The sequence below is a fragment of the Ammodytes marinus genome, assembly GCF_949987685.1.
Source record: "Ammodytes marinus genome assembly, chromosome: 11".
NCBI lineage: Eukaryota > Metazoa > Chordata > Actinopteri > Uranoscopiformes > Ammodytidae > Ammodytes > Ammodytes marinus.
Window position 1 is genome coordinate 21,851,283 of NC_137215.1, and position 16,766 is coordinate 21,868,048.

General features: G+C 42.3%; 1 protein-coding gene across 2 annotated transcripts; it reads right to left on the reverse strand.

The window, feature by feature from the left end:
• Positions 1-1,187: 1,187 nt before the first annotated feature.
• Positions 1,188-15,846, reverse strand: fhip2a (FHF complex subunit HOOK interacting protein 2). 2 transcript variants are annotated; one of them, XM_080036950.1, is made up of 17 exons: positions 15,718-15,846; positions 13,338-13,416; positions 11,120-11,289; positions 10,549-10,653; positions 10,306-10,428; positions 9,938-10,162; positions 9,624-9,820; positions 9,336-9,450; positions 9,099-9,175; positions 8,786-8,978; positions 7,904-8,067; positions 6,771-6,917; positions 6,575-6,665; positions 6,325-6,468; positions 5,077-5,217; positions 4,149-4,252; positions 1,188-4,050 (listed from the first exon to the last, which is right to left on the reverse strand). In XM_080036950.1, exons 3-17 carry the CDS (start codon positions 11,237-11,239, stop codon positions 3,939-3,941), a joined length of 2,058 nt encoding a protein of 685 aa, XP_079893076.1. In that variant the 5' UTR covers positions 11,240-11,289; positions 13,338-13,416; positions 15,718-15,846; the 3' UTR covers positions 1,188-3,938. The 2 variants fall into 2 exon arrangements, with proteins under 2 accessions (XP_079893076.1, XP_079893075.1); XM_080036949.1 differs by lacking the exon at positions 15,718-15,846 and adding an exon at positions 14,385-14,654.
• Between the last annotated feature and the right edge of the window lie 920 nt (positions 15,847-16,766).

Consider the following 16,766-nt stretch of genomic DNA (forward strand, 5'->3'; position numbering starts at 1 on the left):
GTGTCGAAATGGTTAAACCTGACAATCTGCTGGAAATGATATTCATATAGCTCCAAAACTTTCAGCATAATGCTACCTATATGTTCATGTGTAGCACAGAATTATGCCTACAGATCTGACAAAAAACTGTCACACACTGCTAATCTCCTTTAAGTGATATTTAAATTAACAGCTGACTTGATGCTTCTTTGGGTTACAAACCTGAGAGTGCCAAATGGGTTTGTCTGACATTAAATCAATTATAAACTTTGTCTATTTAGTTGAAAAAGCGACCCATCGTTAGCCTCTCGCTCTGATTTGCCTTAGACTGCAGAACTGTAATCTGTGTGATGCTACTACTGACCTGAGTCAGGTTATTGGACACAACCAAGACACTGTATAGACTTCAAGGCAATTCAACTTCATTACTGCAATGGAAGCAAGAGTGTTTTCCTTGTATGGAACGCTGGATGTAATTCAGTGCAGCCTCAAGGCTAAAGCAGTATTACAACAGTAATAAGCATAAACATTTTTCTAAGAACAATGATCTCTTGATAAGGAAAAGTGAGTTAAGGTGCTTTAAAATATGAATATCCTCCCATTATCTAGATTAGAAGACCCTAGCTGACTGCAATCTCAGTATGTTTATTCTTAGATTTAAGAGCCTTCTTTCTGCACCATTGTGCCTCTTTCCCATGGCTGATTTTGAAATCACTGCAAGGCAACGGAAGTGTAGGATTTACTTAGTTCCAGACCACCTCACATGACACTGGACCTGTCATACAATCCTCTGATGTTCCAAGAGTTAGATTTTTGACTGGTTTCTACAGAATTAGCAGGATGACCGCGCATGGCTGGCCTGAAGCCAAAGAGAATTTGACAAGAGGATAACTGTAGCCATGCTTACTGCTATTCAGTTATTCACTGGCAAGATGTCATTTTCATGCTTGGTCTGTTGCAGTACATGATGTCATGTCATCCTGCCTTGCTGTTTGCGTAGGAAAAAGTACGGGCTAAAGGGCGTTCAATCCCCCCCATATTATCTGGTGGTTTTTCAAAATTATCTTGGGGGGGATAATTGAACAGCATATGTGGTTTTCACTTTGTTGAAAGAAATGGTTATTTTGTGCATTTGTGTTTTGTTGTACAGACATTTTGTAATAAAAAAAAATATGAAACACTGTTCAAAGAACGACCACGTCTCCTGCTGAAGAACTTTTTTTTTTTAATGGGGACGGAGGATGTTAAAAACCAAGTTTTCTTGAACGAAACAGTGTTGAAGACAGCCAATGAGGAATAAATGAGCTTGTTCCTATGAGCATGCACCTTACTCTTAATGTTAACAATTATGCATTGCACAATCACAAAATCAAACTGGCCGTGAGATAGAAGTAGAATAATGAGACCCGTCCCATTTTACACCGGAGGAAAGCAGCGACAAACATTTAAGAAATGCGGCATCATGATACAGTGGTTGGTCTAAGAAGCCGACAAGAGAAAATAAATCAATTGGCATCAGATTTCTGAGTATAGTGAGAGTCCTGTACTGTTTCACAAACAGAGTCAAAGTAACACAAGAGATAGGCATATTAACCCCTTACACATCAATTCTAGGAATAGTCTGGAGATCCACAGTGAAGTAAGGCATCATGTCTCCCTGTCAAAAGTGCTGACAGCTAAGAACAGATGATTGGAACTGCATCTTTTCTGTCATTTTTACATCGAAAAATAATGTTTAAGCATGCATTAAACGCCAGGTAGTATATCTCTATTGCTATTGACACATACAATATACAAATGTACAGAACAAGTTGGAAAGATAGTTGATTATAAAATGTGCATGATTGACGATTTTTTTTAAAAAGGTTTCCCATTAAAATAGAAATGTAGCTCCTGGTACATCCTAGATTTTTTTTTTCTTTTTTTTTTTGGTTTATGAAACGAACCATTCAAAACAAAGAAAACAAAGCTTTCAAGTTGTGTATATATTACATTTTGAACAAGGATGAAGAAACAATGTGCAAATCTGGTTCCATGCGAGCAGTTGCATAATGTAGTTGAGGTGCTTGAGTGATGGGTGTGAAAGAGGGGAGGAAAAACAAAAGGTTCAACACTGGGGGACTCAGCATCGATAAAGGACTCTTTCCATTTTCCACTGCAATAAAAAGTTGTTTAACACTCACATAAACAAATGAATCTTCAAACACGCTTACCAGTTGGGGGAAACATTCACACTGGGAAACATAACACAGTGCCAGTTAGTAGCATCCTGGTTTAGGTTTATACAAATCTTATGTAATAAATCACTGATCAATGAGGTGAGACTTTGCCCTACCGTCATATCAAACAACCCGCTCCCATAATGCACAGCACCGTGAGTTCATTTACTCAGTCGGGATCAGGATAATACTGTTATAAACGCAACGCCTTATAGGAAGTCATGATCACCTTTGGAGGAACTCAGAGCTCTTCTTAGGTAGGGGACTGTTAGTTAGCCAGGCTTTTCCAAACAGAGGGTCTTGAGAAAATAAATAGCTTGGACTATGAATTTTTTTGCAAAACAAATACATTTCCTTTTTTAGAATTAATTTAAAATTAAAACAACAATCTGAGAAATTAGAACCACATATTGGTTAAACTGTGAACCTGCAGAAAACAGATTTGTTTTATGGATGAAAAAATCAAAGACTGGAACCGTTGCTGAAAGCTACAGTATCGAAGTTAATGATCATTTTAAGACACTGGTCAATAAAATCAAGGAGGTCTCCTCACCAGAATAAACAAATGATTGAAAATCATAAATGGTGTAAAAATGCAATGTATCCCTTTGATCAAATCAACACTGGTGCGTGAGAAATCCAACACTGGGTCTGGAGAACAACATTTCAGAGCTCAGGTTGGAATAAAAACAAGATGTCAGTTCCCACAAATGGCAACTTGTCATTCGCTAAAAAGCCGACCAAAAGAAGCCTTAGACAGAACTTGGATAATGTAACGAGTGCAATGAGATATGCGTGCAAATTCACATCATTTGCTTAATTCACCATCTCACTTGACGAAATGATGCGGGCGGCGACTTAATCTTTGGGTGATTATAGACGAGCTTTGAGAGCACAAGCACTTAAAAGACAAACCGAGGAAAGACGAGCAAAACAAATAAAAGTAGCATCTGCTTAGTTAAGTCCTTACACCGACTGTTTTAAACTCTATTTCAATATGACATGAGTTATAAAAGGCAACCGCAAAGCAAACAAATAAATAAAGAGGACTTGGCATATACAATATGAGTGCAGTATCGTTAATACTGCAGTTCGATGATATGTATGTAACTACAGGTACATATAGGGGGGTAGGTTGAAGGTGGCGGGCTAATATGTCTTTCTACAGCCTCTCTTGTCTTCAAACAGACAACACATTGAGGAGTTCAGATATATAAAAAAATTGTTTCAAAAGGGAAACAATCCCCTGGAACTGAAAAGGTGCGATTCCACACTAAGGCAATGACGTTTTACAAATGGGTGATGTAGAACCGGACAGAAAAAATAAATACACAAACATCTTTTTTTCTTCTCCTCCATAGATAGAATAATTACAGGGCTATCACCTTTTGGCTGGTGATGAAGAGAGATGGTGAGGGGGTGAGTGAGAGAAAAATGTAAAAGGCTGAAAAGAGTCCAGTGACCATCTCTCTCTAAACCTCCACCTCTATCATCCTCCTCTTATTGTTACTACTCCCCCTGCTGGCCGGGCAGTGTCTGTGCTCCGAGCCCAAATACTGTTTGTTGTGGTTGAGCCCCGGGAGGCCAGAAGAGGAGGGGTGGTGAAACCTGTTTGTGTGGGCTTGAACAGTCATTGCAGGGACTGGCATTTGGTGGGAATGTTTTGCTGACCCTTTTACCACAGCTATGGCCACACCCCCTGAAGGCCCAGTTCATTCCTATTGGGGGGGCAGGGGAAGACTACGGCGAGGTGGAGGCGGTCGCGTGGTATTTTACGAAGGCGATGGCTGCCAGCTCTTTACAGAACTCCTCCAGCACGATCACTCCCTCCAGCAGAGTCATGTGGTCGATGCTACAGGGAAAGAACAAGAAGGGTATAAGGTGAGAAGTGTGCAACCCCGACCCCCCAAAAAAAAATTCTACTATTAAAAAAAATGTGGAGATACATACGTGATGCCCTCTGGCTCAAGGCCCAGTAATCTCTTCCTCACGAGCAGCAGTTTAGGGGTGAAGTCTGGGATGCGCTGAATCCTCAACATCAGATCTCCCACCACCTAACATACACACACACACACACACACACACGCACACACGCACACACGCACGCACACACGCGCGCGCACACACACACACGCACACACACAGAGACAAGAGCAGAACACAATTACTAAAAACGCAACAGTACTGCCTTCTTCCATCCCTAGGTAAAGGTGCAAGATTAAGAAAACAAAACTACACTCATCGGAGACATTACTCTAATGAACACAAACAAACAAGGCCATCAAGAATAACATGTATTGTCTTTATAACAGCACTGATAAATGCTGTGTTTTGATTGGTCAATCATGGCGTTCTGCAGTCCTTTATTTCTCAATAATGACAGCTTAAGGATAATTCATCAATGCTATGGGTAAAAGGCTATAGCTACGGACAGAGTTTTGATTGAAAGCTTCCTGTCGTATCAATCCACTGACAGACATCTTCAAAAAGTTACACTACTCCTACAAAAAACAATGGAACACTTTAACATTACTTTAAATGTATCTTGTGAGCAGGGAACTTTGGAGTCATGGTTACTGTCTGAAAAGACTCCAGTCAATGCCATGTGAGTAAGTTTGGCCACAGACTCACATAGTTACTGTTGCTTTGGAAGAAGTAATGACCGTAGCGGACTTCTAATAAAATCAAACTTAAATCAATGTTTTTCTTCAATTAACTAATATATTTAGTTTGTAGCCGTGTCATAAGCGGGATAATGATTGTTGTGTGACTGGCTATTGTTTACCTTGTCCATCTTTTATTTCTTGAGAGTGACCCGTGCGCTTTACATTATCCCTTTACACAAACTAAGCATCGTATGATTAGGTGGGAGTCTTACCCTGACGATGACTGAGAACAGGGACCTGCAGCCAGGGGCCAGGTTGATGTAAGGGTCCAGCAGGTATTCATGTAGGTGTGGGTGTGGTAACAGAGACAGCTTGGACAGCACGGCGGTCACCTGCAGGTTGACATCGTAGGGCTGGGAGGAAAGAGAGGACGTTAGAAACAGCACAGCAGAAATGAACTGGTAGGGGCGCCCTTAGCTCAGTTGGTAGGGCGTCCCCCCCATGGGCCTCGGCCAGCAGCAGACCCGGGTTTGATTCCAGCCCGCGGTCGTTCTCTGCATGTCACTCCCCTCTCTGCCCCATTTCAACTCTGTCTCTACACTTTCAATAAAGCATAAAAAAAAATGCCCAAAAAATATCTTTAAAAAAAAAATAATAATAATTAACTGGTGGATACAGTGAAGGGAACATGTGCTGTTTCCTATGGAAGAGCGGGAAATGTGACACAATAGTCAGAAAACTTACAGCAGTCCATTTTTTTATTTGATTCCCTAAATGCTACAAGAAGCCCACCAGCTGCCAAAAAGTGCATTAGGTTTCCAAAGCTCTATGAGTCCTTTTCACAAATCCCGACCAAGATCATTTGTCAAATGAGTTTCTAGCAAGAGCTCCTTAATGTGGTTGTTGTTTCTATTCAAAAAACAATAAATAAATAAAATCTTTGCATAATCAGCAGTTCATTTGAATTATCGCCACTATCCATTAGTTGAACTCATTTACACTAAATTGGCTCTCTTGCAGCAGGAAATAATGGTTTGCGTGTGGGGGAAATTAAATGCGAGGGGAAAATTGGTTTAAACCAATCAGCTGCTTTAAGAAACAAAAGAGGGTTATGGATGAGAATCAATAAAAAACAGAAACAGTCAAATCTCATGCCTAGTTTGAACTTAAATGCTATCATTAAATTGATGTGCATGCACAAAGTGTTATGTATTCACTGGAATCTGGTGGTGGATGTAAAGATTAGGTTAACCAGTTTAGTACTCATCTCATGAAATATTGCCTTAGATGTAGATTATGTTATAATTATTTATGTCCCAAGCTGCATTAACTGTGTGTCATTCACACGTGTGGACTAACAGATATTTCAACACTAAATCGCAAGGTTGTCCTGAGTGATGCCGGTATTATTTCTGATGTTCATAATTTGATGGTTCATTCAAATAATAACAGAACAAAACAATGGCGTACACAGCCTTGGACAAAACAAAAACACTACGTAAACAATCCTTCAAACTGACCTGATCCAGAATGCGACCCATCCTGTCGAAGAGAACCTTGAGGAAGTGTCCCTCGAAGAACGGGGCGTCCAGGTTACACTTCTCTAAAGGTTTGGGACTCCCCCTCCAGTCCCACCGCTGACAGACCCCACAATAGTCCCTGAACTGAAGGGAACAATACATCTGCACTTAATATACTGTCACATACAAAAACTGATATTAATCGAGGCCTCACTTCAGCAATTAATAAGTAATGAAGAACTAGCCTTACCTGTCTGTGTGCATCTCTGAGGTAGGTGTCATAGCCTGTGCCTTCAACGTGATACGATGACTTTGCCTCATCGGGCACCAAACACAGGAAGCTGCAGGAAACAAGAGTATAACGGTTTATTATTATTATTATTATACCATATGTTAAGACAGTATACTCCACATAATGTGTCCTGTATACTGAGCAGACCATGTACCTGTTGACTATCTTGTGGACCTCCGTCTTCCCGTCAGACTTGGAGTGGTCAGGACTCATGGGTGGAGACGAGCTGAGCCAATCAGAAGCAGACAGCCTGCTATCTGGAGACACGTCATCACCAAACAGTGGATCCTCCTCCAGGTCTCTGTAGAAGGAACACGCTCATTCAAAAGCTTGTGAAGAATGTGATCCGATTGTGCCACTGAAGTGGTCCCAAACGTCCTTCACTTTTCATTTAGTGTCCGCGCAAATTTGCTGTCAAATTTGAGGGATCTTTGGGTCCTGTTATGATGTGTGTAGTGTAAGACGATGTAACTGAATTCAGTCTGCAGAGGCATGAAGTGTTACTTGGGCCGTGCATGTTAAGTAGTAGCTTAGTATCTGGAAGTGTGTTCACTGTAGATCTGATATTCAGCCGTCACCGACATTCTTTAGCTCAGGAACTCATCTCACCCTGATCCAGTTTGAAAGCGCTGCTTTGGAGACTTAAACCCTTGGCATGAAAACTATTATACTATATCTCCTTAAAATCCTGTGTTAATACACAGCCTAGGCTCTGTAAACAGGGATGTTAACCAGGTGGGTCGGATCTACACACGTTAGTCGTAGCTAGCAACAATACTATCAATATAGGCTAAAGATGTATTGCTTTGAAAATACAGGTCGAATGTGCTGTAGCAGTATTGTAGCATGTAAATATTTAAGTAGCTCAGCCTAGATCCATAGCATTGTTGCTAGCTACATTGTTAACATAAGTTTTTACAGAGTCTTGGTTGTGTAGTAACAGCAGATTTTTTTTTCAGCGTGCACACAGTACAGAAAGGCAGAGAATCGTATGGAGATATTCACTGAATTCATTGATTTTGACAATAAGTGTTCTCCTTAATCACTGACACCACCTTTAATAGTGGTTGACTTGCAATCTCCACTAACTCACTGAAAAGATTCCCACCAATTAAAACACCAGTACATAACATGTTTAGTTGAACTGGTAGCACATCTGAAACACACAGCTAGTTGCATGCATTAACTTTATTCCCACTGATGTGTGTTGGTGCGGATGAATTGCCCAGGGTCAGCTGAGGGAGGTTGATAGGCCAGAGGGAGGGAGGGAGGGGAGGGGGTCCTTACACAGCATCGTGGGGCTGGCCGTTCTCCAGGGGCTCTCTCTCCTCCGCGGGCTTGTTCTCCAGGTAGTTCCTCTCCCCCAGGCCACGCAGCACCAGGCTGTGCAGGATGTGCTGCTCGGGCTTCTGGATCAGATGCTCAAACAGACGCAGAGTCATGATGCTGATCTGAGAACAGAGGAAGGGGGAGAATGAATGAATGAGACTTTCGCTCCCATTATAAAACCCTGGAGATAGATGGGTGCCAAGTATTTGTTCGCAGACAAAATGTGGCTGTTTCAAACATCAAAGGGGTGATTCATCTCTCTTTTGTGTGATTGGGTGTGCTGTACAATGGCTCTGTCAGATACTTATTAAAATTCATGTGCTTTTTTTGGTTAATCGTGGGATTCACTTTGAAAGCTAGAATCCGCCGACAGGCAGTGGGCCATTTGTAATTTGCAATATTGAACAAGTAAAACTTGGCGTCGTGGATATTTGATTTTAATTTGTGAAGGCACATTCAGGCTACGTTTACCTGATGACAGTTTGGCTAAAAACGGGAAAAGTTTTTCCCTTTACGCTTATGAAAAACTTCTGAGTTTATTCATAACACTGTTGTCGAATGGCAGAACACACACAGATCTGCAAAAAGGAGCTAAATCGCTGTAGTACGCATAACGAGCCAGCAGTTGGCAGTGAAACGTTGTAGTAGACAGCCCTTTCTAACGGCCAAAACGTAAAAGTATTATATATGTTGCCGTGAAAACTACCCCTCGTGCTGATCAAGAAAGGTTGCCATAAGAACGCTTGAGTGAGTCTGATCATTTGGACAGATACTGTAAAAAGGTCCATTCGTTAGCGGGAGCAGGCCCATCCAGAATGATAAGAATTATGTGGTAAGAACCTCGTCTGACAGGTGGTCGCAGTGCTCGATGAGCCTGTGTCTGAGGGCATTGTGGGCCATGGTGGCTTGAGTCTCCGCCTCTCTCTCCTCTCCCAGCAGGAAGTAAACCATCTCCTGCAGCAGAGCCTCTGAGGTCACCTGTCTGATGATCCTGTTCAGCAGGGCTGTGGAGGTCAGGATGCCCACCTCGGACCTGCGCGCACCCACAAACACAGCACGTGTGTTAATGAGCATTCACGACATAATACAATGAGATGAGATGAAGAATTTGAATAAAAGGATGATTGACGGATGATTCAAAAGCAAGGCTCACGTCTGCATAAGCTGCGGCTCCATGACGGACACGAAGAATCGCTCTCTCACCGCCTTCGCCATCACTGCAGCTGCTGACTGGAAGACAATGAAGAAACTAAAATTAGATGAAGCTCGGTCTTTTGTTCCTTTTCAGATGCAAAAAAACAACTCTTTTTTTGTTTTTTTTTTGTTTTTTTTTGTTATGACTACAATACGACACATCAAAACACAAAGGAGTCAGGATTTGGTTAAGGACCTTCTGAGCCTCCTTGATGAGCTGGTCACAGTAATCCAGCCAGGACAGGAAGGAGATAAGAGGCCTCTTCCCTGTGAAGATAGCAGCATCCTCCTTCAGGTTATATACATCCAGACTGAAAGAGAGAGAAAGAAAATGTTAAGGTTTGAATGCAACTCATTTTATAGAGGATGATATTTAAGGGCTGCCTGCTAAGTCACATTACACCAAGACTTCAGTTGATAACATTCAATTGTATACAAGTGGTGTTTACAAGTCAAAATCCCCCTGATTTTATAAAAAACTCACCCCCAGTTGACCGACTCGACTGTCTCGATGTCCAAAGGGTCCATGGACTGTGGCAGGGCTTTGTAGAAGGAGACCAGCCTGTCAGTCAGAAGCTCACAGAGCCCAGTGTTCTCAGTTAAACACTTGGCAGCTGCCGGCTCTGGTAAACTGACCAGCAGCATCAGGCCCTCACAGGCCTTCACCACTATCCTGCCATCCTAAACAGCGGGAGAATCAGAGAAAACTCACAAATACAAACTTTCAACCCATAGTTATAAAAAAGAATAAAATATTGTGACTTTGAGTTAAGATACCCTTGCATGGGGTCTACTTACAGGGCTCCTTGTGAGGTTGAGCAGCGAGCTGACTAGATTGTAGTTGTTGCTGTTGTTATTGTTTGTGGTTGGACTAGAGGCTGAGGCAGCAGCTGCGGCCTGTGGCTCCTCTATGCTGTCAGCGCGTTCCTCTGTAGGAGACTGACCAGTGTCTGGAGCCAACACATTGTCCTTCACCGCCTCTGTCCGCCCAGGACTCCATGTCTCAGGTCTCTTTGACTTGTTCTGCGAATAACGTGACAAAAAAAGAGATAGTCTTTGTACTGTGTTTAAAAATAGCATAGGATTTTTTTCCCCGCTAGTAATATATACAGATGAATATTTTTTGATGCCAAACTTTTTTTCTCCCCAATGTCAAAGCAACTCACCTCAAGGAAGAAGTTGACAAGGTATGGGTCCTGCTTCAGTTTGGAGCAGACTATACAAAGAAACTGAATCTCTTCATTCTCTGTAGGAGCAGCCAGCACCTCCCCACACAGGCGGATCAGTTTCTGACAGAGGAATGTGACAGCCACAGGGAGAGAAAAGTTACAAATAGCCAACATAACCCGTCAGTTAGCGGACCAATTCCAGGCACAGAACACTGAAATCCAGACTGCAACACTTCTCACCTGTACAGGTCTGTGGACATTGATGTGTGGCAGGAGAGGTTGACGAATGTGCGCTAGCAGCTTTGTGTAGAAGGTAAGCACCTGCTGCTTCATCCCAGGAGGACACTGGTGTGGCAAATCAAACAAGATGGAAAGATGGGATTTATTTTTAGTGCACCACCAAAATAGATGTGTCCCAAAGCTCACATGCAGACACTTTAAAGCTAGAGTCAGCAATTCTGTAGAATTGTTGTCAAAATCAGTGAATATCTGCTCATGATCTGCTTCCTGTACGTATTGTGTGTGTTTCTAAGCCTAGGCTCTCTAAACGGCATGTTTCTAGCTTTTGGGCCCGCTTTGTTTACAGTATGGACCGGGAGCAGATCGCGAGGAGAAATTGACCGATTACGGAAAAAAAGTGATTTTGACAAATAGCAGCTGACTCCACCTTTAAAGCTTTTGAATTCACTGTCATGCTACAGCAGATTGCACACGTGGGGAACGGCCTAACATCTAATGCAATTACGTGACAATGCACATTTTCCTAGAGGAATAGTTCCCGTTGCTACTAAAGTATCGTAGCCCGTCTTACATCTGCCTTGCCCAGGGTGTAGAGAGTCTCTAGGATCTTATGGTGCAGGAGATATTCCATGCAGGGCCCCGTCTCTCCAGACTCCCTCTCCCTCTCCTCCTGGGTCAGGATGTCCAGCATCTGTTCCAGGTGGGAGGGGATGTTGGTGTCTGTAACTGGAGCCTTGTCATCTAATGGAGAGAGACAGAAACACGTCAGAACATTTGTGTGTGTCTTCACTACATATTGAAAAACTAAAAAGGTTGAACTTGAGAATGAAAAGCCTTTCCATATTTCATGGAAACACTCAATCTCTGCCAGGTTTTTCACTTTCTGACACCAACAAAAGCACAATTGTTCATACTACAGAGCTCTTGTGTAGCCGTCCCTTTAATCCAGTTGTGAAAAATGCATTGGTGCAAGCCATAACACAGTCCATGTCACTCACTGCACTTGTGGTTTTACATGGAAGTGCATTCATTGTTTAGCGCATGCAGAAAGTGGGGAGCAACTGACACGGCAGTATGTTTTTACAGATCAACATGGACTTAAACCAGTGAATGAAGGGGACATGACAGAATGGGGGCAATTCCATAATGCTTCATTAGAAGATAAGATACTTTAGTGTCAATGCATTGCACTGATAAAATACATGGAGGTTTAGTTCAGCAACATTCAATGTAGCAGCATCCCAATTGTCTTAAAAAAAGAAAGAAAAAGTCTTAAAATAGAATGACTGCCCTTAAATAATTATAAATAAGGCAACATAGTGCATTGGTGCCACATGGGAATGAATGTTGCATAGACAAACAGAGTGAGGTGTACGCTATGTATATCTAACAAACCGGTGCTGGTTTAGACTAACAAACTGAAGTCAAAGGTCAAAGAATCTGCACAGTGCACACTGTACTGAAAGCTCCTAAGTATTATGTATCAACAGAGATCTTTAGTGTTCTTCTTTCTCCAAAAAAAGTTGCATAAACACTGAAATGAAATACTTCATCATTTAAAAAGCATTCTCTTTTTCAATTAATTGACTGTTCAAAGCAAATTCAAAACTAAAGCCCAGGTTAGAGTGAAACTAGTAAAGCATTAAAACTGGCCATCTTTGTTAAATTGTCAACAATTGTGCAAGTGTATTTACAAATGTGTGTCGATCAATTCAATAACAATTAGGCTACACACGGACGGCATGCTGATCTATCAAATAAACAATGTCAAAAAATATATGGATATGGTCAGTGTCAACAGCCTTCGAAATCAAGGTTAATGTAACGCAACACCTATGAAAATAACACTCATCAAAATGGACAGACGGCTTCTTTAAATGAAGCATTGTGTGGACTGGGTAAGGTCAGGCTGCTTACTCACTGACCTCAGAATAATAGATCAGGTTTATTTAAGTCACAAGTCTGCAAAACCAGCTGAAAAACCAGCTGAGCGAGCTTCGTAATACTCAAAGCACAGATAATCCCCCATGAGCTGTTCAGCAGAGTAACATTTGGTCAAACAGGCCATACTAGGGGAGCTGCTGCAGAGAGGCCGATATTTGGAGGGGAAGGAGACTATCATGGCCCATCATGTACTAGACATCGTTAGTCAGTAGTCAGAAACAGAGCATATGAGTTTGACTTGCGCAGATCCCACAGGCAAACCCGAAAGCAGCACTCTCACAGTCTGAAGCTTCTTTAATACAGGCAGAATTGTTGAAGTCTTTTGCTAGCTCAACCGGCATGACATTCTTAGCATACTTCACATTTGAGCCTCGAAAACCATTCCCTTTGCACCGCCAGTTTTCCTTTGGTATTGAGTGCTGCTGCATGAGCAAGCAATTGGTCTGTTCTTTAACAGAAAATTTGATCATCAATAAATGATTGCAGTGGAGAAGAAAATTTGAAATGTTTGCTGTTCAAGGCTTAGAAATGTTGTCATTTGGTTGCTGTTAAACCAAGCACGTTCAAGCCATCTCTTCTGAATCTGGAATGTGCTTTTATCTCTTTATTTTATTTTTTACTATTGCCAAGAATAAGTGGACGAATCAATAGTGAATAAATCAGTATGTGTGACCTTACACAGTTAAACATAATCATTTATTTTACTGTTGATTTATCCACTTGTTATCAAATGTCCGGTCAATGTACTCAAACTTCATCATTTGTCATCTGTACGAAAAGAAAAAAAACTTGAAAGGCAGCCTGCACAACAATCACTGTCTCTTTTTGAGTCTTTCATTTCTTACCTGAAGTCTCAATGTAATAATGTGTGATGGCCTTCCAGTGATAGACAAAGTCCTCCTGCAAGGGCAGCGATGGGGCAAGCTGAAAGGGAAAAGGAAAAAAAAGTTGCAAACATTAGCCGGTTGTATTTTTACTCTGGTGTCCCGCAGCGACACCACTAGTCCTCATGACAACACGTCTCAGTTACTTTCAAACAGAGACTGAGAAGACTAATTTGCTCTTGGAAAATGTGTGTCAGAAAGAAAAAAAAAACTGCTACGTTTCAATCCCATCTTCCCAGTGCATGATGGTTCTAATAAGCTACATGACTATTGAATGTTTACCTAAGTGGGTTAATAGGGAAACATATAATAAGTCATACACAAATACACGGTGTTGTTCACTGTGTGGGGGGAGGCATGTCAAGGTGTCTATTGTTTGACACCTTGACATGAAACAGCTTGAGAGCAGGTTACAGGCAGGTAACATCTGGTTTCTAGCTAGTTATCACTACCTAACTAGCGTGTAATATTTGGCGTTTCACAACAGCTGTGAGAGATAACCGACAACTTGTCCTTGTAATATTAACGTTAAAGGGCTTGCGCAACATTTAGCAAGGCTGTCCAGTTATTTCGACACCCTTCCTCACGATAACTGCTGTTTGAAACTAAATAGCCGGCTACGACATTAGCTTAGCTTACCGAGGCTAGTATCAGCTAACCGATTGCGGCTAACTAGCCCAGCTTGCTAAACTACTTTTGATATGGATAATTTGCGGCGTATGGAAATGACAATTGGGGCACAGGTTAGCTAGTGCCATAAGACATCAAAAGAAACAAAAACACCAACAGATAAACGTAAGATAACCAAAACAAACAAATTGACAACACAAACACAAAACGCTAACAGTAGCTCAGGCTAATTAGTTAGCACGCTAGTTAGCAACGTATCCCTAACGCTGACGTTACTGATATGTGATGTCTGGCTCCGCTCAAGGCCTCTTAACACCAAAACAAACAGCAGAAAGCCAGCGGATACACATTTTCTTTTGATTAAAAATACAAACTCACCGCTTCCACCGCGTGCTGGAGAATGGACGTAAATTTGGAGAACATTTTGTTCTTCGACTGGACTATTTTCTCCCGAGAAGACCTAGAGAATTCCTCTATCTTCTTCTTCCTGCCGCCGCGATCCAGATTGGAGGTTTCATACAATGACCCTTGAAACGAAAGAGTAAACGTGAGCAATAAAAACCGTAACACGTTGCTGGCACACAGGATCTCACAGGCCTTGGCACAACCTGCTGTAAACAAGACGTCTACAGACACTCAGGTAGCGTTCGTTCCACTTTGGACACGGTGGCACTTCCCTCGCCAGACGCTGCAGTTTCGATCCACCAGGGGGTGCGGGCACACAAGGCACAAGCCTGTAATTACATAGGCTGACAGCGACCAATGCATACAAATGAAGACATCGACCGATACAGTCAATTGAGGGACGGCGATCTATAGGCTATTTCAGCTCGGAAACAACAGGCCTGTTTAAATAGCCTATATGCATTCCGATAAGCAACGAATTCCGATAACAATGGTAGGCTATATGGGTTATTAGGCTATAGGCGATGGAAAACTGTTCAATCATTGGAATGCTCCCACATTATGCACTCATGTGGGGTATCTCTCTGAAATTGCGGTGTTTTCCCCACTCAGTGTTGACGTCACGCTTGCTTAAAAGTGTCCCTGCTTTTAGGATAGCCTACATTTGAGTAGCCAATGCTAGGCGGAGAGATGTAGCCTATTTCCTTTGCCTTAATGTAAAAAATGGAGAGAGAGTATGATGGACAACTTTATGATTTAGCCCAACGACAACAGCACAGACATCCCAGCACCACACACACACACACACACACACACACACACACACACACACACACACACACACACACACACACACACACACACACACACACACGTACAAAAGTATAGGCTATCCGGTTAAACCATAGGTGATCTCCTATAGCCTAGGCTATAGGGCGGCATCTTATTTCAATAACGCTTTTATAACTCAATCCGTGAATATCGCGTTCAAAATATGGACATTAACTTGTTGGAATATAAAAAGGATGCTGTCTGTTCCAGGACACGCCCTGTCGCTGGAAAAGTGCTCTCTCCATCGCGCGCTAGTCTATACTAGTACACCGAATGATCGCAGGCTGTAGCCCATTGCCTTGCCTTTGACCCACTAAATGACGGTCAAAAACTTAAAGTTCAGATAATATCAGGCTGTCAACCGGTCTTTCTCCCTCCCCACACCTCCCCACCCCTCCCTCTTATTCAGAGCTGCACCGGGGCATCTCCCCCTCCCGTTTAAATCTCGCCAAAGAAAAAGAGAGGCTCTACATACCCGGCATGTCTGCTAGAGGTGAGTATCTTTTGCCGCAGAAGCCTCATTCATAACGATACACATATGAGGGGGGAAAGTCTCTTAATTCTGCTGGGAAGGGGGGTCTCTGTGCGATGGGAAGAGAGCCCATTTGCGTCGTCTTTTCGGGAGGCTGGTTGTAAGTAGGTTACACCGGTGCATTGCTGGGAACTACAGCTCCCACGTCGCTGCAGCCCCCTTGTAGCAAGACTACAACTTACTCTGTCGATGGGATCGCTCCGGTGCAAGCTATAAATAGATCACACTTTTTTCTTTTCTTCTTTTTTAGTGTAGCCTATTTTGAAATCAGCTGTGATAATGGACCTCTTCTTATTGCTCCCCCTTTTGACACTTTACGTTATCTTTAATCACGGGGTGGTGATGGTTGGTGATTCATACCATTAGTTGGAGGCTGAACAAGCCCTTATATCTACTTAGAGGAAAGCTAGTGTGGTGCCCTCTTAATTGACTTGTCATACAATGGAGATGTATTTGGCCAGTAAGGCGACAAAAAGTGCCATATTTCTGGAAAAAGAATCACAAACTCAATATGTTTCAGTTTGTTGCTAAGCATAATACAACTGACACCTGGCTGCACGCAAACAGTGCAGGTGGAACACCTTTGTGCCCATCAGGTGGGCCTTTTGTGATGCCCTGGATTTGTGTCAGGTGGCTGTTTTCTCTGGCAGACAGAGAGGAAGCATCCAGCTGTTTCTGCCTATAGCTGATGTTAGACGCAGAAAAGTTGTAATGATTTTGTTACCTCAAGTTTATTATGTTTAATCTGCAGTATGTATTTTTCAAGATGGGTTATGTTAAATTTCTTGATAAGGAACATTACGACTATGGGTATTTTTACACCCCTAGATGTGCCTGATTTGTTATTGGGTAAAATGTCAACCTGTCATCAGTGAGCTGAGACTGTAGGCTATAGCAATGATCTCCTCTTCAGGATCTGCATGGCTGATCCTGTAGTGAGATGGCTTTGAACCCCCCCTGCTCATGGTGTGGCCTATACTAAGTCTGGCTTC

Excerpts from the sequence above, each read along its gene's own strand:
- fhip2a (XM_080036949.1), bottom strand. The coding sequence starts at position 14,429 with ATGTTCTCCAAATTTACGTCCATTCTCCAGCACGCGGTGGAAGCG. Across the intron at positions 9,451-9,623 it reads GTCGAGTCGGTCAACTGGGG|TCTGGATGTATATAACCTGA; the intron begins GTGAGTTTTTTA and ends TCTCTCTTTCAG. Across the intron at positions 6,918-7,903 it reads GGCCAGCCCCACGATGCTGT|AGACCTGGAGGAGGATCCAC; the intron begins GTAAGGACCCCC and ends TTCCTTCTACAG.